General features: G+C 42.1%; 1 protein-coding gene across 1 annotated transcript in view; it reads left to right on the top strand.

The window, feature by feature from the left end:
* Nucleotides 1–24,677, top strand: part of LOC149308760 (iron-sulfur clusters transporter ABCB7, mitochondrial-like) — a 48,910-nt gene that overhangs the window by 13,364 nt on the left and 10,869 nt on the right. Inside the window, exons 3-13 of the mRNA XM_089536413.1 lie at nt 1,056–1,142; nt 4,506–4,625; nt 13,395–13,527; nt 14,473–14,741; nt 16,115–16,203; nt 16,290–16,377; nt 17,324–17,498; nt 18,612–18,769; nt 19,235–19,398; nt 19,570–19,699; nt 21,930–22,101. Coding sequence (XP_089392539.1) covers nt 1,056–1,142; nt 4,506–4,625; nt 13,395–13,527; nt 14,473–14,741; nt 16,115–16,203; nt 16,290–16,377; nt 17,324–17,498; nt 18,612–18,769; nt 19,235–19,398; nt 19,570–19,699; nt 21,930–22,101 — 1,585 coding nt within the window. The remainder of the gene's footprint in view (nt 1–1,055; nt 1,143–4,505; nt 4,626–13,394; nt 13,528–14,472; nt 14,742–16,114; nt 16,204–16,289; nt 16,378–17,323; nt 17,499–18,611; nt 18,770–19,234; nt 19,399–19,569; nt 19,700–21,929; nt 22,102–24,677) is intronic.

The following is a 24,677-nucleotide window of genomic DNA, read 5'->3' on the forward strand; positions in this document are numbered from 1 at the left end:
GCTCATGCTGCCAACTTCCTTTTTTCAGTTAGTCTCATAGGTGTTACAAGATCTCTCTACATACAGTCTTTGGGCCAGTTGAAGTTTCTGAGCACTTTTCAGAGGCAGTCCCACGTTGTATGCATTACATTAATCCAAATGGGGTGCAACCGTGAGCCCCTCTTGTCTTCTGGTCTTTGGAGAAAAGACAGATTTGTCCTCTTTAGTGGACATTTTTCCTTCACCTGATGGAAAAATATATCTTTGTATTGGAAGACTTTTCTTTTAAAACCCTTTAAAGCTGTGTCTTTAATTGCACCCCTTCGATATTGTTGTAATCAGCATTGAGTATGGCTTATAATTCTCATGGGTGCTTCAGACAATGCACTCTTACAGGTGTGTGATTATCGCATGCAGCCGTCTCCACAGATTTCATGCTGCCTCCTGAAAGGAAGTGTTTTCCATGAGGGAAATATTTAATGGGTACATTCAGATTGAACAATGAGTGAGAGAGTCCTTAAGAATACTGGCTTAGCATGAACAAGGCAAGCATGCCAGCCCCTGCTGTCAGATTGCTCCCTCTGCCAGCAGAGTGGATAAGCAAACTGTGGACTTTCTCTCTGTCAGTGGCCTGTCTTCTAGCTTATTGCATTGTTCGAATCACCTCAGAGCCCCGGCTTCAGATATCACAGTAGACAAACCACAAGTTTGTGGTTTGTTTACCTACTCCCATGTGGCACAAGAGTGGCACACTGCCTTCCTCTCATTAAGCCACAACTCTGAAAAATTCTGTCTAACTACATTGTCTAAGCATGGCGCGAAACAACTCTAATGGGAGGTTCCTGGTTAAACTACCAGTTTGTTCCTTTGAGGTTCTCTGTCATTCTGGAACTCAGTTTCCATAGACCACCTTGTACTTCATCAGCCCAAGCTTCTTCAGGATGACTGGAATCAAAGCTAAACAAAGTCCTCCTTAAGATACTGGCAGGACTCATTGAAGAGCTGAGCTATAATCTGTTTCATTGTGCCATGTATAATGCTTGAAGTCATTGCTTGTTGTATTCTTGCTTGCACAGACTCTTCAAGTGTGGCCGCAGATAGATAGAAGGACATGCTGGCACGGACACGCCGGTGGAGGACTCTATTCGGATCCAAAGCAAGGGGTAAATACTCTTGGCACATACTTAGTTCTGTAAAGTACCAAATATAAAGCGTTCTGGACAAGTGTTCTGTTCCTTGTCACAAGTGGACATGGAGAGCTTTTTGATGAATCTAACAAGAAATGTTTAGAAAGTTTCTTCATTATGGATTAATGGCTAATTATTAATGCTTCTTCTTCATTACTTGATTATGTAGTACCAGTTCTTATTCTTGGTACATGGTCTTTTTTTAAACATATTTAGAATAATTTTTGTCTTCCTAACCTCACACCTCCAATGTTGCTGATAGTAAGTGAAAATGTATATGTAATAAATGCTGGATTCCCCCCCCCCCCCCCAAGAATGCTGGTTGTCTCATGCATTGAATTGTTGGCCAAGACTGCTTGCCTGGCATGCTTCCTTCCCCCACTGAGCTTTCCAAGGGAAGGATGAGACAAGAAAGCAGCTGGTTGGCTCTTCCCCCTGAGTTGGGACATAGCTGGTTGAAAACATCCCAGGTGCAGTTAGCAGAAATACCCAAGGCATCCAACCTGTCTTTCAGAAAAGACTGCTGTGGGGCAGGATTCCCAGTCTGACCCTGCATGGCCATGGCTTTCCCAATGCTTTGCTCATTGTTGCCAGATTGCCCAGCTGTGGATGTGGGGAGGAGGGAAAGGAATTGCCATTGAGCTTCTGGAAAGGCATGTATCCTTCTCTGAAGCTTCAAATTTAACTGGAAGGCTGGTCACATCTTATGCTCAAAAAAGAGTGGTACCTCACCTGTCACAGTCAGCAGAATTAATAAGGCCTGCCAAGTGGCAAATCCAACTTTGCCAGCCACAGAACAATACTACCTTTATTACTATTATTATTATTATTAATCTTTATTTATAAAGCGCTGTAAATTTACACAGAGCTGTACATACAATCTTTTAGTTAGACGGTTCCCTGCCCGCAGGCTTACAATCTAAAAAGACATGACACAAAAGGAGAAGGGAGAGGTGGTGGGGAAGGGGATCAGGTCCAGCAGTTCTTCTCTACCTCCAAGGCCTGGACCAAGGCAGATGGAATGGAGGAAGGGCTTGGGTTCTTAATGGATGGTCAAAAGGAGAAAGGAATGACAATAGGGAAGGGGGAAAGTCCAGCTCATCTGCTCTAAATTATTTAAATTCATTTACAGGTCTTCCTGTATCTAGTCCCTCAGAAATATTGCAGAAAACATAGATTGAAGTTGGAAAGAAGCATGTAACTCATAGAAGTTGATCTGAACAGATCCGTGCAATGTTATTCCATCTGCTTTCATTCTATTGTGCTCGAGATTCATTTCTATTTTTGTCTTTTACCGAGTTCATGTGCACCTCTGCTCCAGTCCATATTTTTGCACCTTCTTTACCTTGAGCTTTTCCTTGCCCTCTTTCATTGTCTGTGGCACTCTGTGCACTGCTTTTGTTACTCCTTTTCTGCATTATCCGTGTTGCATTGCAACCAAAGCCAGAATCAATTCCTTGTTTGTGATAGCTGTTTCTTCCTTGCTTTTTCCCCCCTAAGCAGCTTTCCTCAATAAATTGCAGGGAGCCAATAGCAGTGCACAATTTGAACAGTGCCATGTAGCTTTCATGTTACCTGGGCACCACTTCTCCTGTCTTTCAGATGATTAACACTCAAACATCTCTTCCCTCTGCTTGAAATGTGAGACTGCCTAGGTAAAAGGGAACGATTTCTCTATATGCAGTGTAACTCTTCTCCAGTACTTCAAAGTGAGGGATAAGGAGAAATTTATTTTGTACCCACTTGAGACTTATAAGTTGTCAGCAGAGAATACACACCCTCTGAAGGATATATAAACGGTGCTTCTAATGGGTACTGCTCTCAAATACTTTAGATTGTCAAGAACCTGAAGTATATCTTAACATGTTGGTTGCCTCTGTTTGGGGGCTGCAGGGTGAGTTGTGGGGAAGGGTGTTGTAACAGAAATGGAATCCGGATTTATCTGCCTTGCTCCATCTCCATCTACAATTTGTTATTCTGCTTCACATAAATATAATCACAATGAATCTTTTCTCTTTCACAGCCTTGTAGGATTATATCAAAATTATATTTTCCCTCTTCAAATTGAGGAAGAGAGCGAATTAATACAATAGTATATACATACGAAAGGTTTTTTTCTTGCTCAGAAAGCACAGTACAAATGCTGAGCATTATTTTTAAGTACTCCACTTTGAAACTACTTGTTTCCTTTATGCCCTGCCTGTTCCCTCCCCTCCCCAGCCATCAACTGGAAGCCGCAAGAGCAGCCTATCACATTGTACTAAATCTTTTCTGAAATAAAGATACTTGAATTCAAGAGAGGTATGGCAGATCAGATATTTTTGATAGCCTCAAGCACCTCACCTTTGAGGGACATGCAACATTGCTTTTTCAGGCTCATTCCACAGACTTGATCATGTTTCTTCTGCCCCATTTCTAGGACTCTTTGATTTTGTCTTGGAAATACTGGTAGGCAATGCTGCATCTTCACTGTCTCTGCTGTTTAATGCATAGACAGGCAGACGTCTACTAACCCTGGCTTACACAAGCCTACTACACTCCAAAACTACCTTTCAGAACCCACAGACAGTTTCAGATTCTGAAAATTTGGCTTAACATATTCCCATCTTTGTCTGCAAGGTGGTCCAGGTGTGAAAGAAGATACAGTCATGTGGCTCAATTGCTAAGTCCATTTTGTTGGCCGGATAACCTCAGCTCTACAGCGTAAAGGGTTCTTTGGCCTCCCTGCTCCTGTGGAGGTCATTCACAACTTGATGGTGCAGGGACACATCAAGCAGAGTTGGAAAGCATACACAGTGTTATGAAGTGTGATATTAACTTTGGCAATATGAAGCAATATGTTTCTAGTTTTTATATCTGAATATAAAACTTGGCTATCTTTCGAATTTACCTGACTGTAGAGAAAGGCTCATAAAATGACAGAAGAGTGCTGTGGCTGTTTGATTAGCTGGAGCTTTAAGACAGGGAATTAATAACACACGGCAGGATGGTCTTTCAGTTTATAGGAGAAGTCAAAGTTATGTGCTTGGCTGTTAAACAGCCTCATAATGCATGATTACCCAACTTCAGAGGCTTTCTGTTAAAAAGAAGTGGTGACATTTTACACACAATTAAACCACCTAGAACAATTTTCTTGGTCTTTGGCGTGACATTACTGCGTACCCTTTGAAAGAATCCCAGTCTGTATTGAATATTTTTTTTCTGAAGAAGGAAATTTTCTTAAACCACTGCTGCTAGTTGGAGGTGACAGGTGTCTCAAACCTGAGATTCTCTGACCATTGCAGCTCTAAAAACATGCTTTGGGTTATCTTCTTGTAACACAATGTTTACTCTCTGCAGTTGAAAGAAATAGATGGCAGGAAGATCATCAAAGCGATGCTCTCATACGTGTGGCCCAAAGATAGGCCTGACCTACGTGCCCGAGTTGCCATATCCCTGGGATTTCTAGCAGGTGCAAAGGTAAGAGCTGTTTCACAGAGTTGAAAGGAGGGGCAAAGCTTTTACAGTAAGTGCCAGAAATGAAAAACCAGAGAGGCTGGCTTAAAGTATTGCAGTTGGATTTTGGGCAACTGTTAAAACCTTTCTAAAATCCATTAAATGCATCAGTCTCTGTATCCTGAAAGATGGCATTTTCTTATATTCCATCTTTCACTTTGTGGTTGACTATGAGAGCCTGTAAGGCTTTTCCATTTAGGCGTCAAATACTTCTGAGGAACACACTGAGACCCTCTGCTCATTCAGCGCTCCCTAACAAATGTCAGCATGAACTTAGATTTTGACAGCAGGGGTAGTATTTGTTAATATCTTATTTAATGTTCTACGGGGTGTTTCTCAGTGCATTCCACTGTAAGCCTTTAGGACTGGACAGTACAAAAAAGCAAAAAGTCTGAGTTCATCTACTTTCAGGTCTTTGGAAGCAGCTTGCTGTCAGTACATTTTTGTATTTACTTTTGTGGTTGTTCTGAAAGACTCACAAAAACCACGAGCAATACATGAGGAACAAACATTTTTCTATTCTCTCATCATATTTGGGTAGGGAGATTTTTTGTATTCTTAATAAAAATTCTAGCCTAACAGAGTCACACACAAACTGCCAGTGATTTTTTTATTTTCTTTTAAATACATGGCTTAGGCTAGCGCATGGGGCAGACCACTGGAATGGTTCTGAAGCTATGTTAAATTCCAGCCAAAAGAGACGATTTTACTGGAAGGAAAGTCTGCATTGGTGAGAAATAACCTTCAGTGCTAAGCCAGGTTGAACCAAGCCTTTTCTCAAGCATTCTCTTATCTGCATTCAGCAGATTTGCCTCGTTACAAAAGGAAGGAGGAGGCTGCAAGAAGGAGCCACGGAGATGATAGAAACAGAACACTTGTAAAAGACAACTTTGTCAATTTCATTTTAGCTGAAGAGGAGTGTTGGAATAGACAGCATTTTGTTTATACCTCACCTCTCCATTTTAGAAAATCCATTTCAGACAGCTTACAAAAATAATATACCAGAAACAAACAAAATGTCAAGTTTAGATGAGTACAGCAGATTTTTTTTTAAATCTCCCATCACAGTATCCCATCATGAGTTCTCAGCAGCGTGGTCAGTGTCTGGAAAGAGTGGGAGTTGGAGTCCCCCCAATTTAGAGGGTGCCAGAAGAAAGAATTTTACTAAGAAAGCCCTATGGAATTCATAGGGTCACCTTAAGTCAGCCGGGGACTTGAAAGCACACACAGGCAGTGGAAAAGGTTGATGTACGAACTGCCATGTCCCCCAAATCATTTTCCTGTTCCTGACAACATGACAGCCCAGTCCACAGCATACTTAATTCCCAAAGCACTTGGAATTAAGCAGGGATGACACTGGTGGTCTAAATTGGCTTAAGCCCTTCACAGTAGCTTGTTGTGGATCAAGCTGCATATATCCGTAGTAGCTGGATTAAATTCACGAGGCTGATAAGAGCGGCTGTCACCTCCTGTCACGTTTGCCGTCTTTTTTGGCCTTTTGCTCATGGGCTGAACATCCATTATTTATGAGTCAGGCACATCTTTCACAGTATCTGTGTTGCTCCCGACTGTTAATTTTTTACGTTTGGGAGGGGAAACTGGCTGAAAATGCAAAGTGTGTGCGTCAAATGCCAGGGGAACTTTAAAATGGATGATATTCTTGCCTCTTGAGCACTTCTTATCTACCTAATCAACAAGGGATATGTCAATGCAATATCTAAACTCATTTAGCTGGAGTCAGCCTTGTGAACCCTTAGGGGAGGTTCTTCTAATGAAAAACCGACGCTGGCTTTCTTTTCCTGTAGCCACTACTAGGGCCATGTCTCAGGGAACCAAAACATTCTGCACATCTCCTTCTCTGTCACCAGCCTAGCTGTCTTAGAATCATAGAATCATAGAGTTGGAAGAGACCGCACGAGCCATCCAGTCCAACCCCCTGCCATGCAGGAAATCCAAATCAAAGCTCCCCAACAGATGGCCATCCAGCCTCTGCTTAAAGACCTCCAAGGAAGGAGACTCCACTACACTCCGAGGAAGGAGTGTCTTCCCCTGTCGAACAGCCCTTACTGCCAGGAAGTTCCTCCTAATGTTGAGCTGGAATCTCTTTTCCTGTAGCTTGCATCCATTGTTCTGGGTCCTGTTCTCTGGAGCAGCAGAAGACAAGCTTGCTCCCTCCTCAATATGACATCCTTTCAAATATTTAAACAGGGCTATCATATCACCTCTTAACCTTCTCTTCTCCAGGCTAAACATCCCCAGCTCCCTGAGTCGTTCCTCATAGGGCAAGGTTTCCAGACCTTTCACCATTTTAGTCGCCCTCCTTTGGACACATGGCTCCAGTTTCTCAATGTCCTTTTTGAATTGTGGGGCCCAGAACTGGACACAATATTCCAGGTGGGGCCTGACCAGAGCATAATACAGTGGCACAATTACTTCTCTTGATCTAGACACTATACTTTTATTGATGCAGCCTAAAATTGCATTGGCCTTTTTAGCTGCCCTATCGCACTCTTGACTCATGTTCAACTTATCATCTACTTGGACTCCTAGATCCCTTTCACATGTACTTTCATTCAGCCATGTGTCTCCCATCCTATATCTGTGCATTTCATTTTTCTGCCCTAAGTGCAGTACCTTACATTTGTCTGTGTTGAATTTCATTTTGTTAGCTTTGGTTCAGCTTTCTAGTCTATTCAGATCATTTTGAATGTTGATCCTGTCCTCTGGAGTATTAGCTATTCCTCCTAATTTGGTGTCATCTGCAAATTTGATAAGTATGCTCCCAATTCTGTCCTCCTGGAGGGCCCCAGCGACAGCAACGGGCCTCCCAGAGGCCCACTGCCACCGTCGTTGCCCTGTTCGAGGGCTCCGGTGGCCGCAGAGGGCCTCCGCAAAGTCTCGCGCGACCTTTTTTGTGTTTGTGCGAGACTTCGCGCCGTCATTTTTCCAAAATGGTGGCGAAGTCTCGCGCAACCTCAGGGAAGGTCGTGCGAGACTTCACCGCCATTTTGAAAAAAATACTGGCGCCCGGGAGCCGGAATCGGCAGCAGTGGCAGGGGCCGGCCAAAAGGCCTCCACGGGCCGCATCCGGCCCATGGGCCGGAGGTTGCCGACCCCTGCTCTTGTCCCTTAAGTGTGAGATCACGTATTCCTGTCTCCCCCTTTCCTCATGTCAGTGCAATCCTTCATCATGCTTTATGGCAGCCTCAAAACCCACTTGACATGAAGATACGCTTTGCTTTAATCATGTTAAGGTCAGTAGGATCAGTTAGGCTTACCTGTTAGTAACACTGTGTGTAAGATTAATTGGGCCTCATCCTTTAACCCAAGTTATAGAGACTGGGAACAGTACTGGCCCTCCACTGAGGCATGTCCTATTTGGGTTTTGAGATCTACATCCCAGCTGAAGAGAACTGTTAACCTTTTTCTCCTGCTTCCCAGTCTGCTTTTGCAATCACACTAGCATCTTCTGTGTCTATCATTGTAGCATTACTGCAGAGAAGCTATAATTGCACTTGCTTTTAACAGCAATTTAAAGCTTTTGCAAACTCATAGTAACTCTTAAAACATTGAGCTTTTAAAACCTTAGTGAGGCTCCTTAGCCAGCATTCCCACTAATCTGGCATTCTTAACTTTATCTATTCTTTTGCTTACTATTTTTCTTTTAAAAGGGGCAGTGGAAAAAGCCAATGGCTTGTATCCAGGAAGAGCTTGTGTACAAATCTTGCATCTTAGGTATTTTCAATTTATGTTTGTTTCACTTTAATGGATGTAAATAAACAAGCATGTATGCCAGGATACAGATGTGTTTTTTCCACAGAGGCCTCACTCTCGTCATAAAGGACAGGCAGATGGCAAGGTGTATGCATCCGGGCACAGTTCAGAGCTCTGGTTTTGACCTATGAAGCCCTACATGGCTCAAGGCCAGACTCTATGAAAGACTATACCTCTTGGCAGGTCTTCCAGGAAGGGTTTTCTTTTGGTCCCACCATCATCATAGGCACCCTTGGTGAGAAGATGGGAGATATTGTGGAATTGCCTCTGTCGTGAGGCTAGGCCGTCTCAGCTCTCTTTCTACCAGCAAGTGAAAATCTCTTTTGTGTCCCCAGGCCTTTGACTATTAAGTATTTGCTGCAGAAGATCTTTTAATTGGAGAGCCAGCATGGCATAGTGGTTCAAGTGATAGACTGTGACTCTGGAGACCAGGGTTGGATTCTCTGCTTGGCCATGAAACCTGCTGGGTGACCTTGGGCAAGTCACACTCTCAGCCTCGGGAATCTCCTCTGAACAAATCTTGAAGAAAACCCCATGATAGGTTCATCTTAGGGTTGCCATAAGTCGGAAACAACTTAAAGGCACACAGCAACAACAATGTTTTTTATCATTATTTCTGCATTCTACCTGCCTTTTAAAACTATTTTAAATTAATGTTTATAATATGATTGTTTATTTGATTGGCTTTTAAAAAACGATTGTATTATCTTCTTCCCCATCATCTCCCTCCCCTGTTTCCAGGCCGCCTAGCAAACAGTGTTTTAGCAACTTGGTATTAAAAAATTGCCTCTAAAAGCCTGGACCTCCTCCCGTTTGCAAGGGACTTGTTGGATTGAAAGAAGTACATATGTTTCTCTGCTATGACGACTGAGAGGCTGCTGTGGAGAGAACATGTGTGTATGTGTGTGTTTAAGTACATCTGTTATGTTGGAACAATCAGACAGTGAAAATCCCTAAACTCTGAGAGCTGTATGTAAAGGATTTCTGAAGTGTATCTGTTCTGGAGGAGCACTACATCTGGTTAATACTGTTTCCAGGAAGCCTCAGCAGAATACCTGTGTTCTTTTCTCACTTCAGGGTATAGACTGTTCTTAAAGCAATGCTTGAGAAATAATATTTAATGCTTAAATGTTCTCATTGAAGAATTGTCATGCAGCTGCTCATGCTGAAATGACAGGCCAGGAGAAGGCTGTGCAAAGAGCCTTTCTTTTCGGTTCAGGTCTTCCGGCAATGCTGGTCCTGCCTGGTGCAGTCTGGCAGTGGATGGGCCAGCAAGGCTCCCTGGGTGGTGCGTACGGGGCTGGATTTTTTCCATCTTAACTGTGCTTCAGAGAAACAGAAAACAATACCAACCTTTCTTGGGTAGGTTGAGATGACTATCTCTTTTTCCCTGCTCTGTATTCCACTCAGATTTGCTATTGTGCCTTCTCATCCACTCCAGATCATGGCAATTTTCTCATCGCAGAGATTTCCTGGCAAGGTTTTTTCAGGGGAGCTTCTGCCATGGCCTTCCTTTGAGTTTCAGAGAATGTGGCTTACCCAAGTCCACCCACTGAGTTTCTGTGCCAGATTGCGGGATTTGAACCCTAATTTTGAAGGAGTGGAAAACAGCAGAACTGGAACTTCTTTAATGGTTTGAACATGGTAAAGAAACTGTTAAAAGCCAACATGGTGTTGTGGTTTGAGTGTTGGATGAGGACTCCTGGAGATTAGCTGTAGAAAGTCACTGGGTGGCTTTGGGCAAGTCTCACTCTCTTAGCCTCAGAGGAAGGCAATGATGGCGAATGTATCTGAAGAAATCAAAGTCTCAAAGGTGCTACAAGATCTCTCTACATACTCATCTGAAGAAATCTTGCTCAGAAAACCCTATTTTCTTTTGGTCATTGTGGACTGAATGTTGGACTCCAGGAGACTGGGCTTCCAACCTTCCTCAGCCATGAAAACTCACAGGATGACTGTCATGCCTCCAGAGCATCTTTGATGCTCTTGAGACATATATTTAGTTGAGATTATATTAGCTTTTCTATGTATTAGTTTAAAAGGGAAAATAGAGATCTACAGCTTTAAGAAAGACAAGGATTGTGGGAAATCCCAGGGTCTTATGCTGTCTCCCTCTAGTTAGTTTCAGTGTGTAGTAAGATTTCAGCCAAGTCAGACCTGGAGAGAGTATTTTCCTTTGACAAAAAGATAAGTCCACAAAAGAAGAAAGATAGTCCTCAGAAGAAGAAAGTCCACCAAGAGTCCATCAAGAAGAGAGCAAGGTATTTAGGAAGGACTATTGAGAAAAAGGTGATCAGTTTCATGTTTTTTGTGTTTATAACCAGTAAAGCTTTTGGAAGCTTAAGAAATTTGTGGACAAGTCTTTTGTTCAGGCTGTGTTCCCGAGAGCCAGAGGCCTTACTATACCCAAAGTCCATAGCATTGCTCTTGGGACAAAACAATGACCCTTGCGCATGCGTAGCCTAAGAGGAAGGCAGTGATGGCAGACCACCTGTGAAGAATAATTCTTGCCAAGAAAACTACACCAACAAGGTGTGATGGTCTGAGTGTTGGATTAGGACTTTGGGAGGCTTGGGTTCAGATCCCCCTCTTAGCCATGGAAACCTGCTGGGTTAACCTGGGCAGGTCATGCTCTCACAAGACCTTTAGAGGAAGGCAAGGACAAGTCTCTTCTGAATACATCTGACCAAGAAAATCCTATGATGGGTCACCATAAGTCAGAATTGTCTTGAAGGAACATAACTGGACGGGGAAAAATGATGGGAACACAGTGATGGTTGTGAATAACGTCTAATATAACACCTCATTCATGCCCTCTGGTAGTCAGAAAGGCCAGTTTTAAACTTCATTTAAACACTTTTTAAGGAAGAACTATGTTGGAGGGAGAAAATTCTCTTGCAAAACTATAGTGCTGCCAATTAATTTAATTACATGTTGAGATGGGGGCTTGGAGCTGCTTCATCCTCAACTTCAGAAACAGAACTGAAGCTATTCAAAGTGTGGTTTAAATCATGCAGTGCAGCCCGTTTTTGAAAAGCAAAATGGCTGCAGAGGGACTTGCAGAAATCTGCAGCAAATCAGAGCAATCTGCATTACAATAAATTTCATTTATATGGAGTAGGATCTCCTAGGGAAACCTGTTTTATGCCCACTAAATGGTGGTCATTACAATGTAACACAGATGGACTGGCGGTGTGCCTCATTAAAAATAAAAGGAGGGCTGGAAATTGAGTTTCTAAGCAAGTCACACCAAAGGGAGTTGGCCAACTTCTGTTTTTTGTTTATCTGAAGAGCATATTTGGAAATTAAGATTTCAGAGCGGTGTATTTCCTTAAAGCCTTAAAATCTATTTAACACGCTCTCAATTCCTTGGAGCTCAGGATCTGAAGTTATTTTTCATCCACAACAACCTGTTTATTTGTTGTTCTTATTATATTTTTTTAACTGACAGCGATTTGCAATTGTAGAATCTTAAGTGTATAAAATCTTCAGGGATTTTTGCGTTATTCTGATTTAGAGAAATGCCTAAGGGTACAACTTGGAATTCGTCTGAAACAGAGGGAGGCGTCAGGCAGCTAAATTGGGTGGAAAGTGACAAGGATATTGAATATAAGCTTCCTGAGGACAGTGCCGGGGAGAAGTTAACCCTCTCTCCCAAATGACTGAGATCTGCTAATGAAGCCTTACTCCATCTTCCATCCTTTTTCCTAATCTTGAAATGATATCTGGCTCTGGAATTTTACAAAGAGAGATCAAGGTGGGGCAGATGCACCTGTATCACATTTAGTAGATGTATTTATTTAGTAAATTAAGTATATGGCACTGGCTGCCAATACCTGTACATTTCTGATCTGAAGTCAAGGTGCTTGGGATGACATTTAAAGCCTCTCCCTATATGGGTCTGGCTGAGGATTAGGGTCTCTGTGTGCCACCAGTGAGGCCAATACATTTAGGACATCGGAGAGGGCCTTCTCAACTGTATGTTGATAGTACAGTTAACTCTTTCAGCCAAAGTCAACCATGGGCCAAATTTCAGCATGGTCCTTCATCTCCAGGCAAACCATGGATGCTGGTAGACAGGAGTATGGTGATACCAATCTCTTTACTTGAATGCAACAACCAGATGACCAGATTGCCAGTTTGGACAGAGATGGCACTTAGGACATTTTTAACAAACAGCAAGCGTCCGACTGCTTCCCCCATGAGTCTTTCCAAAATTATGTAGCATCACTGTTCAGAGGTATCATTTTCATGGCAGTGGAATATGTTTTATGCACTTTGCAATGCCTAATGGGATGTTTTGTAGAATATTTCTACATCTGTTCAGATAGTTCCAACTTAGATTCCCCTTTAACTGCGAAATCTATGGGAGCATCATCCCATTCCTCCACTGTCACCTCCTCCTTGTCTTCTTGTCTATTTTCTTGGGTACATTTCAGCTGTTTTGCACCTGAGGATCTGAGGAAGGTGCTGTTCATCCTGCTGTGTCTTCTGGATCCCTGTCCATCCTAGCCAATGTCAGTTAGTCAGAAAGGGGCTACTGCCTTCTGTTCTATAAATATTTCCAGCCGAAGTGCTCTGAATGAACAGTCTCCGATGACTGTTCATAATTTAATGGCACTATAAATACATGCTGTGTTGAGCCTTTCTACTTTGTGTCTCCCAGTCTTGCCATCACTTTAATGAGCCTCCAAAATGAACTGAGGCACATTCTCAATGAACTGTTTTGTTGAGGCAAAAACAGATTTTTATGAAGAGCCAGTGGGAAGCTGGTGCTTCAGTTCCGCGAGGGCAGACCTCTTACTGCAGTGCCCATTACCCCGGCAATCTGTAGTATCATCCCGCTAAGTAGCTAATAGCAAAATATTCTAATTGCTGCTAATTCAGGGGAAATATTTATCCTTCATAAATAAGCATTTTAGCACATCTTGCATAATTGCTGTGTTTTGTGCTTTTTAGGCCATGAATATAGTGGTTCCCTTCATGTTTAAATATGCAGTAGACAACCTCAACCAGATGTCTGGAAATGTTCTGAACCTGAGTGATGCACCAAATACAGTCGCAACCATGGCAACAGCTGTTCTGATTGGATGTAAGTGTGATTCTTTAATCTGTTGACAGGTGCTGACTTTCTTTGGGAAGGTTTTGGAACATTAACACCCATGACCTTTCACTGTTTAACGCCTCGAAGCATCTGGGACACATATTATTTTGTGCCATTTCTCCCCACTTTGTTGTCATCCAGGCTTAGCATTTGCTGTGTGTGTGTGCGTTTGGCTCTATTCTACCATCACTTCTGGTCAAAAATAATAATTAAGTAGTGGGTTTTTTTTAAAATCTGCAAGTGAAGCCTGAATTTGAAATATATGGTTGCACTGTCAGTCTGATAACTCACACTGACAGATATATGAAGTGTTAAGGTACTACGGAATTAGTAAAATAACTTTGGCCTGCAGAAACTATGGCCTTAGTGATGTATGCAAACATAATTGCGTATCATCCCTGTTCATGTATTTCCTTGAAGTTTGCGAAAAAGGTATTCTGAGAAGCAGCATGGTGTAGTGGTTTGAAGATTGGACTTGGAGTCTAGAGATCAGGGTTCAACCCCCCCCCCCCAACTGGGCCATAGAAACCCACTGGGTGATATTGGGAGATTCACATACTCTCAGCCCCAGATGAAGGCAATGGCAAACCTCTGAACAAACCTTGCCAAGAAAAAACCCACCTTAGGTCACCATAAGTTAAATACAACTTGAAGGCACACAACAAAACAACAACCTCCTTTCTCAGGGCCTCCTTCTGCAAATCCCCAGAGACTGCTCAGGATCAGTGGGTATAAGCCTAGAAGGAGCTCCATGCCTGATCGGTGGCCAGGGAGACAGCTGTGCCTGGCAGCCCCCAGTCCAGCTGTTGGTGGGCACTGGGGTGAGGGGAGCGGGCTCTTTGGCCTCCCATAAATATGTTCCACCAGCATGATATGGGATCCTGGCCCATGTTTTTGAAACCTAACATTCGTCTTTTTCTTTTTCTTCACCAGATGGCATCTCACGAGCTGGCTCTGCTTTATTTAATGAAGCTAGAAATGCTGTATTTGGGAAAGTTGCCCAAAGTTCCATCAGAAGAATAGCCAGGAATGTCTTTCTCCACCTGCATAACCTGGACTTGAGTTTTCATCTGAACAGGCAGACTGGTGCCTTATCCAAAGCCATTGACAGAGGGACAAGAGGCATCAGCTTTGTCCTCAGCGCTTTAGTATTCAATCTAGGGCCCACCTTGTTTGAAGTGGCACTTGTCAGTGGGATTTTAGTAAGTACTGCGGAGGGAAAATGGCCTCACTTATACTGGTATTAACAATACACAGGGATATGTATGGCTCTGAAAATTAGAGCAGCCATGTGGTTGGCCATTTGAATGTGGCACTGGCAAAACAAATAGACAGGCATGTACATTGTAAGCATTGCAAGCAAAACAGCAGATTAATTATAGGTAGTTCGCCTTGGAGTTTTGTATCTGTTCCAAATCTAAACCAGTTCAGAACAAACGTTTTGTTTTGGCACTTTCAGATCTGTCTGCCAGTGCTAAAAGGTGGCATTTTCTACAGATGAACTCTGCATAGGCCCAGTTCATTTAAAATACAGATCTCCTTGGCACCTTGAGGACATAACACCCTGAACTCTGTATGTATTGCTAATGGCTTCCATTTCTCAGCAATGATTTTCAGAATGAAATCTTGTTAAAAAGAGAAAGAGTGAAGCCTTTGCAAATCATTGCCAGGGAATGACAGCTGTTGGGGTTACTCTGGGCCAGATGTTATTCCTCAATTCTTGATCTACAAAGATGCCTAGCACTGAGGATTTTGCCATGTATTGAAGTGGGCCAACATTTTAAGTATGCATACATAATTCTCTTTTACATTATCCATGCATTTCAACAGCACCATACATTCTACTATTAAATGTCAGATAAGCCATTTAGCCCAGCATCCAGAAGTCTCAGAATCTTGTGGACTTCGGAGTCAATCACATCTTTTGGTGTTCCCCCCCCCCATTGAAACCAATGGGGCTTACACTGCTTAGCATTGATTGGAGTGTTCTGTAAACAGTAGGATGAATAATGATATACCAAATTATAGTCAAAAACGCAGAATATCTGTTAGCTATCTTATCAGAGGCAAAACACAGGAAAACTGAAGGCTAAGCAAAGGGCCCACAAGAATTAGCCCAAGATTTGCTTCAGCAGCTTTCTTAGATTTGTGGCTGTGTACCTAGCCCTTGTTCACAACGGCTAGCTCCCATGCATTGTTAGTAACGCATGGATGCCAGAATTGTGTGGGCAGCCCAGAACACATCATTGCAAAATCCCTTTCATTGAAGCAGCCAATGACTGGCGTAGAAAATTTCTGCACTGATACACAGATCACAACATGAGGGGCAGTCACAAGTTGTGTGTGCTGGTTGTTCACAAAGGTCTGTGGAGGAGCTCAAACGTGTGTAATATCTTAGAGCTGGGTTGTGTCTGCTGCCTGCATTTCCATAGGTCTTGCAGAAGATTGTTTCATTTGCATATCTTGTCTAAATACTTTTGTTTCTATTGATATTGACCAGAATGCTAAACCTAAGAATACCATTACTTCATTGTCCCTTCCTTTCTCCCACTCCCTCTCTCTTTGTATCCTTCAGTATTACAAGTGTGGTGCACCCTTTGCACTAGTAACCTTGGGGACACTAGGCACCTATGCAGCATTCACAATAGGAGTTACACAATGGAGGTAAGGCAGTCCCACTAACTGCTTAGAAATCATTGATTTGTGCGGCCGCAGTGAAAGTAACTATATGCAAACCCTTTGTCTTACAGAACTAAATTTAGGATAGAAATGAACAAAGCAGATAATGATGCAGGTAATGCTGCAATCGACTCACTGCTGAATTATGAAACTGTGAAGGTGAGCCATTAACATTTTTAACTTTCCATATTGTCATTAACTCTGATAGACTTTATTATCTGTTAATGTCTTCTCTCCTTTACTCAAAGGGACTTGTATTTTTCTACATAATAATGAGTTTCAGAATTAACCCTTGCGTAATGAATTTTTATGTATCTTGGCTCCAAATATTTTCTGCCCACTTATGTATTCTCTTTAAGCAAATTGGTATAAGGAAAATATGGACAAAGAACCTACATTTTCTGTATGAACTTGCTGTTTTGCACTGAGTAAAAAGCTGCTCCTCGTGAATTCCTATTCAAATGCACTAGCTGAACCAGGTACATTTATTTGGCTGCTAGTCACTCTTGCTCTTAGCCGCTCCACCTCATAGTTTTCTTTTGGGGATAAAATGGGGAAATTGAGACTGGGGAATGTTGAACTGAGGTATGAAGTCAACTGAGTACTGAGTATGTTGTCCTCATTGTGACTAAACTGAGGCTGTCATACTTTGGGCATATCATGATGTGACTTATTGGAAGAAATGATTGTATAGTTAAACTGGAAGGTAATTTAGTAGATTGAGCCAGTCAAGGAAACCACAGCCCTGAACTTGCAAGACCTGAGCAGGGCAGTAGATGACTAAGGCTCTTGAGATCCATTATCACAGGAACACAATAAGCCAAAGATGAGTTGATGGGAACAACACTAATAACATATTGACCTGAGCATTATGGAGAAAGAAGGTTGGATAGTGATGTGGTGTTACAAGATGGCCATCATGTCTGGAAAGATATGGCAGCTCTGAGTAGCTGTTGGCCATCAAGAGCGGGAAGGAGGTATAAAATAGGGGTGGCAAGTCTGATGTGAGCTTTTAGCCCGTTGGTGTCTTGGGTGATGTTGCTTCATAATTTACCCAGTACTCTTGGAAGGATGCAATTCTTTAGTGTTCTTCTCTTTCTGCTAGTATTTCAATAATGAAAAATATGAAGCCCAAAGGTATGATGGGTTTTTGAAGACATACGAAAATGCTTCGTTGAAGACTACCACGACTTTAGCTTTGCTAAACTTTGGTCAAAATGCTATATTCAGCGTCGGTTTAACAGCCGCCATGGTACTGGCCAGCCAAGGAGTTATTGCAGGTAACACATACATCTCTTAACCTAGTGGGTTTTTGTAACTGTTGCATGCATGCTTGGATAAAAATAAGTTACCTGTAACCCATTACTTATTTTGCATAACAGTGGTGCAACAAAAATCCACCTAAATTGCTCACAAAATGGCCAACACAGCTACCCCTGCATATTTTCTGCAGTGGTCCAGTAAGGTTAGATTCCAAAAGAATCAAAATGTGGAAGAATGACATAATTGGTATTAACAACTAGGCATTACTTTTGAAGGGCATCCTGACAGAGAACTTTGGCAGGTGGATTTATGCTATTTTCTTAACGCACCTAAGATTTACTCTCTCAAAAAATGGATTAGAAAAGTAAAGAGCAATGCAAGAAATAACACAGTGCCCTGAATCCTCTTGTCAGTCTCACCTAGAGTAGATGGATTGAATTAGTGGGAGTACCTATATGTTGAGCTGCCATTCAGCATTTGATTCTGTGGGTCTGTGCTAGTTCGGACTCATCAGTCGGATTCAGGCCTGAGACAGTGACTTTTTCCCCAGCAAGTGCAAATAACAACAGTAGATTGGATTCTGCATTTCAACTGTTTTCAACAGTGCTCTGGTCCCTAATATTTTAGATTAACTGGGGATGTCACCATAAAGGGGGATGTAACCATAAAGAAGGGGAGCCAGTGTGGTGTAGTGGTTTGAACATTGGACTAGGACTCCGGAGACCTGCGTTCGAATCCTGACATGTAAACCCAGTGGGTGACAAGAAAACCCCATGTTAGGGCCGCCTTAGGATCACCATAAGTCAGAAACATCTTGAAGGCACACAAGAACAACAACAACCACCATAAAGAAAGTGAAAAATGGCAGTATCTAAATATATCAAAAGATATTCATGAACCACTTTTGCACAGTTCCCATGCCCCTTGCTTGCCACTTATGTTCCTTATTCCTCTTTTCACATGAAGGTTTCTAGTCATCTGGCAGAACAGAAAAGTATGTTTACCAACTAGCTTTTATTTTTAAGATACAAATGCTTATTGAATGTAGAGCTGAACTGGGATAATCACAGCCTGCTTTTTGAATTTGCTGGTAGGCATGTTCCAATTCTTCCCCTTTTTTATCCATTAAGGCAACCTAACTGTTGGCGACCTAGTGATGGTGAACGGACTGTTGTTCCAACTTTCTTTGCCCCTGAACTTCCTGGGAACTGTGTACAGGGAGACAAGACAAGCCCTCATCGACATGAACACCTTGTTCACGCTCCTTAGTGTAGATACAAAAATTAAAGTGAGTATTGGCCATTCAATGCTTTTCCTTTTTTTAAATGTGCCAGATGTGTTAGAATGAATGGGATCATCTTGTGATAATATTCTTGCTTCATATGATAACTAATCCCCCCTGCAAAAATGGAAAGATGTATGTGGGTTTGTTCTGCCGTAAGAGTACAGAGCATGAAAGCTTAATTTAATCATCCATTTCTGAAAGAGCTTTTTTAATGTAAAAAAAGGCAGGGCGGTGTTTTTGTTCTTTGCACTTTGTGTATGCACAGTACACTGAGGTCTTTTTTTTTTTGGTCATTTTTAATTAATGATGCAGAATTTATTGTGCAGAACGCTGCCTCGGAGCCAGAACTGCGACTGCAGAAATTCTTAAGCTTCACCTCATTTTGGAAATCAGATCAGTGGTTTAGCTTGTTAAGCTTGTGCAATACCTTTCTGGGCAGTGTGTAAAGCAGCACTCTTCTTTTAATAGGATAAAGAGCTGGCTCCACCGCTGCAGATCACGCCACAGACTGCTACCATCGCCTTTGATAACGTGCATTTTGAATACCTTCAGGGGCAGAAAGTCCTCAGTGGCGTTTCTTTTGAAGTCCCCGCAGGAAGAAAAGTGGCCATTGTAGGAGGCAGTGGGTCAGGGTGGGTAAAAACGGAGGTGCAAAATTCTGCATCATTGATTGATTTCGTTTTCTTTAAAATGGCGATGATTCTATTTTCTTTTAATGCCAAGCAAGTCGTTCAGCTTCTGATTCTGTGTCCCTTTTCTTTCTTTCTTTCTTTCTTTCTTTCTTTCTTTCTTTCTTTCTTAAGGAAAAGCACAATAGTAAGATTATTGTTCCGCTTCTTTGAACCTCAGCAAGGGGAAATTTACGTCTCTGGCCAGAACATACAAAACATCAGTTTGGAAAGCCTCCGGAAGGCTTTAGGAGTTGTACCTCAGGTATGGTCCTTCCCCTGTTTTGCAAGACACAGTGTGCTGTAAGAGTCTGATGCAAGTGATGGTTGGAAAACTGGGGCCATGAAGGAATGGGATAAGGAGGAGTCGAAATGGGTTTGCTAGAGGACAAGAATGATCACTATTGATCACTTTTTGTTTTTAAAAAAAGCCTTTTCCTGGACCTAAAATGACCCTGGAGCCTTAAAAATTGTGAAAATGTCCTTCAGATTCCCTAGAAAGCATGGGGGGGGGGCATTTGGGGACTTTTAGGAGGGGCTGCAAACAAATCTCTCTGGGGAGGAGATTCCAAAGCAGAAGTGCCATCACAGAAAAGACTCTGCTCAGAAAATAAGTAACCCACCGAAGGACTTCTGAGGGTAACATCAAACTGTGGGTGTGCGGGCACAGAGATCCTTTAGCAATTTATTCATGTACTCATTACTTAAATGTATATCCTGTTAAGGAAAATGCAACATGGGATATACAGTGAAAGAAATAAAACATGTATGTGAGAGTCAGGATGACTCGGCAGAAGCAATTAGAAGCCACACAGGTGTATAAGGTAATGGAATTAACAAGTCCTAAATGCCAAGGACAGAAATGCAAAGTGGATAATTGAACACACCTGAGAATTGTTAAGTGGTCAAGGCTGAGATGATGAAATCATTAATTGTGGGTTGAACCAAGAGAACCAATGAGAGTGGATGTACACGCCCACTGGGTGGAAACAGACAACAGTGGGTGGTATTTTGCAATGACTATAATAATGGCTATGAATCCCAATGTATTTTGTGGGTAGTATTGGATAGTTTTGGAGCTGTATATAGTAGAATAAAGTAGATCTTTTATATAAGACTACTGAGTTGTCTGGTGTCTTGAGTGAAGATACAAGAGCCAGCTGGATCCTGAAGAAGTGTGAAGACTTCTGTGGAAGCAAGAGTGAGAAGGCTTGGAGAGTTTGTCAGGGTCTTCAGCCTATTCTCTGTAACTCTGCTGCTTTAGAGCAAAGCTTTAACCACTGGCCAAAACTGGTCAGCACCGGTGCGTAACAAGGTGGTGAGTTTGAGCCTGAGGTGAAGAGCTACAACTCCCATCATCCCTGACATATCCTACTTTTCCCCTCAAATAATGGTGTTGTAAGCAGCTAACAAACAGACAGGATAGCATGGGATATAAATCAGTTTTATAAAATGTAAAACAATCTGTCAAACAGAACTAGGTGTTTTGTTTTTAAGAGAAACAGGCTAAAGGCAACCAAGGCAGCAACAAATAAAACAGTTTTGCTCAGCAGCTCAAACCCCTTACCTAAATGAAAAGGCCTTTTACCTGTGGATGAATTGCAGACCCTCTGTCATGTCTTTGCACCAATGAAATGCTGGTGGGAACTTGCTGTGAGCATATGTGCCAAGTGCAAGTGTTGTTTCTGGGTCCAATTCAAAGAGTTGCTGTGTTAGACATACAAAGCTGGGGCTGGTCTGGACCTGAAGTGTTCTAATGGACCACCATCTCGGATATTAGCTATCCCATTTGTAATGGTGATCACTGACAAAGGCCGTTTCCCAGGGTTTCTGAGATCAGGCAGCTGAGAGTTGGAATGGGGCCTTTTCAATAGCAGCACTCAGACTTGGTGGAATTTTCTTTGGCAAGATATTTGCTACCCCTTTGCTTCTTTATTGACAAAGTTGCTTTGTGTTTTTATGTGACGTTTCTGCTTTTAGTTTGTGTTGCACATTATGTTTTTCTGACTTTCTATCTGAGGTGTTAATTTAATGACACGTTGTACATTTCTGTTTATTGTCTTGACTTTTTTGATTGTCATACAAAAATGGTCACACAAGTGCTGAGTTTCGTAACATGACAGTCTAGTAGTATAAAAATGTGAATAAGGTTATCCCAGGTTTTCACTGTTGAATTTTAAGTTATGTAATCATTCTTATTTATACTAAAAATAACAGAAACCATCTCATTTTCCTCTATGCATGCGCGCGCGTGCGTACACACACACACACACACTTCTGCTTGAATGGAGGAGAATTATTCTGGCAACATCCATAACATTCTCATTAAAATGTCCTCAAAACAGAGTTGCCTGAAGGGATCCAGTGGAAGATTCTACATAATTTGCTATGGACCTTTCATTTAGAAACATATACACACACACATATGAACCCTTCTAATTTGCCAGTCAGCATTTCACGTTTAAGCAGCATTATTCTGCTTGCATGTGTCCTAGGATCCCGTTCTCTTCCACAATACCATCTTCTATAACCTGTCGTATGGCAACATCAATGCCTCTGCTGAAGAAGTCTATGCGGTAGCAAAGCTGGCTGGCATCCATGATGCTATTCTGAGAATGCCCAATGGGTACAACACACAAGTGGGCGAGCGAGGTCTGAAGCTGTCAGGTAAGTTAATAAATGTGCAACTTGTCTCCATGCTCATGCTGTTTCTGTCTAGCCTCGGGCTTGGTGCACAGTCGATATCTCCTGCACCCTTCAGCTGCTGATATTCTGGGTTGCTAAGCAGAGCAAGGTAAATGCTGGTTTTAATATTAGATGGCCATTCAGTAGCCCTTAAGTTTCTGCTGCTGATCATCAAGAAGACCTTTAGGGGAACTGTTTTAATGGGAGCAGGGAGCTCTACTGTGTCTCTTTATCATTTCCCTCGCCAAAATGTTGTTGGGTGTGTGCCACAGCCCTCAACAAAAAATTTTTGATCAGAATTGTTCAGTGACTCCTGTGTGGAGTGAAATGTTGTGCCTTGAAGCCATTTCTGATGTATGGCAACCCTAAGGGTTTTCTTAGCAAGATTTGTTCAGAGGGGGTTTGCCTTTGCCTTTGAGGTTGAGAGAGTGTTACTTGCCCAAAGTCACCTAGTGGGTTTTCATAGCTGAGTGGAGGTTGGAATCCTGGTCCCCAGAGTTGTAGTTTGAACGCTCAAACCACTATGCCACAATGACTCTTTATGGAATGAAATACCAACACATTATACAGGATTAGGCAAATACATTAAAAGTTTTTAATGGTGCATTTGGTACGAGTATAAATGGACAGCTATAAATGTGCAACGTGTTGGTAATAGACACGAGGATACATTACATTAGAAGGTGATGACCGAAATGAAATATTTTTAAGGATGGGATGATGATGTGATCCTGGCAATGTCCTGCTTGGCTGAGCTTAAAATGTGAAGATCTAATAACGAAAAGAAACTTAAAGGAGACAGTGCTAAGTGAGATTAAGATCTATCGGAGAACACAACCTGATACATCTGTCTTGTAACTATCTAGCTTTTGACTTTCTTTGTGAACTTACTTGATATGAAACATTGAGGGTTTTGTATGAAGGAACTAAACATGACGATTTGACTCTCACAGAAGTCCTTCTGAGTCTTTTCCGAACTTGTAATTTCTGAAGTGAAACACCTATTAAATCGGTTTGAAAACTGGCAATTTATTTTAATTAAATGCTGCATTGTTAATGATAGTGTTAACTAACTATAGGTAGCAAGTAGGTCACGATAATGGAAATAAAGAATATTTCATATACCACTAGGTACACTAACCACCATTGATGGGCACAGGCCTGGAAATGCAAAGCACTATCATAATTAAAACCTTGCAGTTTGTAAACTTCCTTGGATCCTAATACTGGGAAAGTGGCAGGATATAAATGAATTAATAATAATAATAATAATAATAATAATTAAGTGTACTGTTTCAAACCTGGTTTTTCTATCCTTTTTGAATACTATGAAATTCTTTTAGAGACCACAGAACTAACAGTGGCTGTGATTAATCGTATTTTATGTGCTGGGTGTTAATTTTGCCCATGAATAATTTTGCAGGGTTGCAGTCTTGAGTCTTTGGAGGTGGAGCGTGGCATGCATTGTTTGCATGACTGTAGTGCTTTTGTTGTAGCCTGAGCCATAGAAGCAGCAATTATAAATACCCTGCTTTGCAAGACGGTTTGGGGAAGGGAACAATAAGAGGTTAACGTCTTTCTAGCAAAAAAGCTTTCGAGAGTTCCTTCAGATATGACTGGGTTGCAACACAGAGAGCCCTGTTCTTTGAAAAGCCCTTCCTCGTATGCATCACTTTTGATCCCTCGTTTGAAGTGCCTTTATAAAGCCTGGTTACAAGGAAATCTAGTTATCATTAATCATTGTTAGTATGGATGTAAGCATGATGATTCTTCATGATTAAAGCAAACTGGAACATTGGAGACTGTGGGAACCTGAGGCACATACATGATAGGTTAGCTGTTTGGCCAAAGCGATGTGATACTGTCAAATAAGACACTCATGTTCTAAGAAACTAGAGAGTTTTGCTGTGCACATGTATGCAACCAGATGTATGGTTGCTTTGGACACAGAGTTATGCAGAGTTATGTGTGGAAGGGAGCCTAAACACCCCAAAGGCACCAGATCCTGTCTGATCTTGGAAGCTAAGCAGGTGCAGCCACGTTTAGCACTTGGATGGGAGACCAACAATGAAGACCAGGTGCTGGAGCCTCTCTTTCAGAGGAAGGAACTGGCAAAACTACCTCTGAGGATTCCTTGCTCCAAAAAACCGTATGGAATTCATGGGACTACCATAAGTCAACAGACGACTTGAAGGCGCACGCACACACTGCTTTGAATCCTGGGTTGGGAGACAAGTGGAACTTAAATTAAAGAAATAAATGTCTGTTGGATTTAAGTCTGTGCCACACTTGAAACAGTCCTTGCGCATGAGTGCTCAAACAAGCCATAGCACAAGCAAGTGTGCTGGTACCTTGCCTTGGCTGTGACAGGTTGCAGAGCAGCTTCTCATGTTTAATTTTGTTTCCCACTCATGCGTGTGATGTACTGGGACTTTGAAATGGGCACAGGAGGGCACCGAGAAAGGTCCATACATTTTGGGGTCACTGCATCCCTTTTTTTGCCAAATGCTGGTAGTGGCAAATGCAACACACTTCAGACTCGGCTGTTTATAGAGGGA

This window comes from Sceloporus occidentalis, unplaced genomic scaffold (genome assembly GCF_023333645.1).
Source record: "Sceloporus occidentalis isolate IW3139 unplaced genomic scaffold, rSceOcc1.0.p SCAF_8, whole genome shotgun sequence".
Classification (NCBI taxonomy): domain Eukaryota; kingdom Metazoa; phylum Chordata; class Lepidosauria; order Squamata; family Phrynosomatidae; genus Sceloporus; species Sceloporus occidentalis.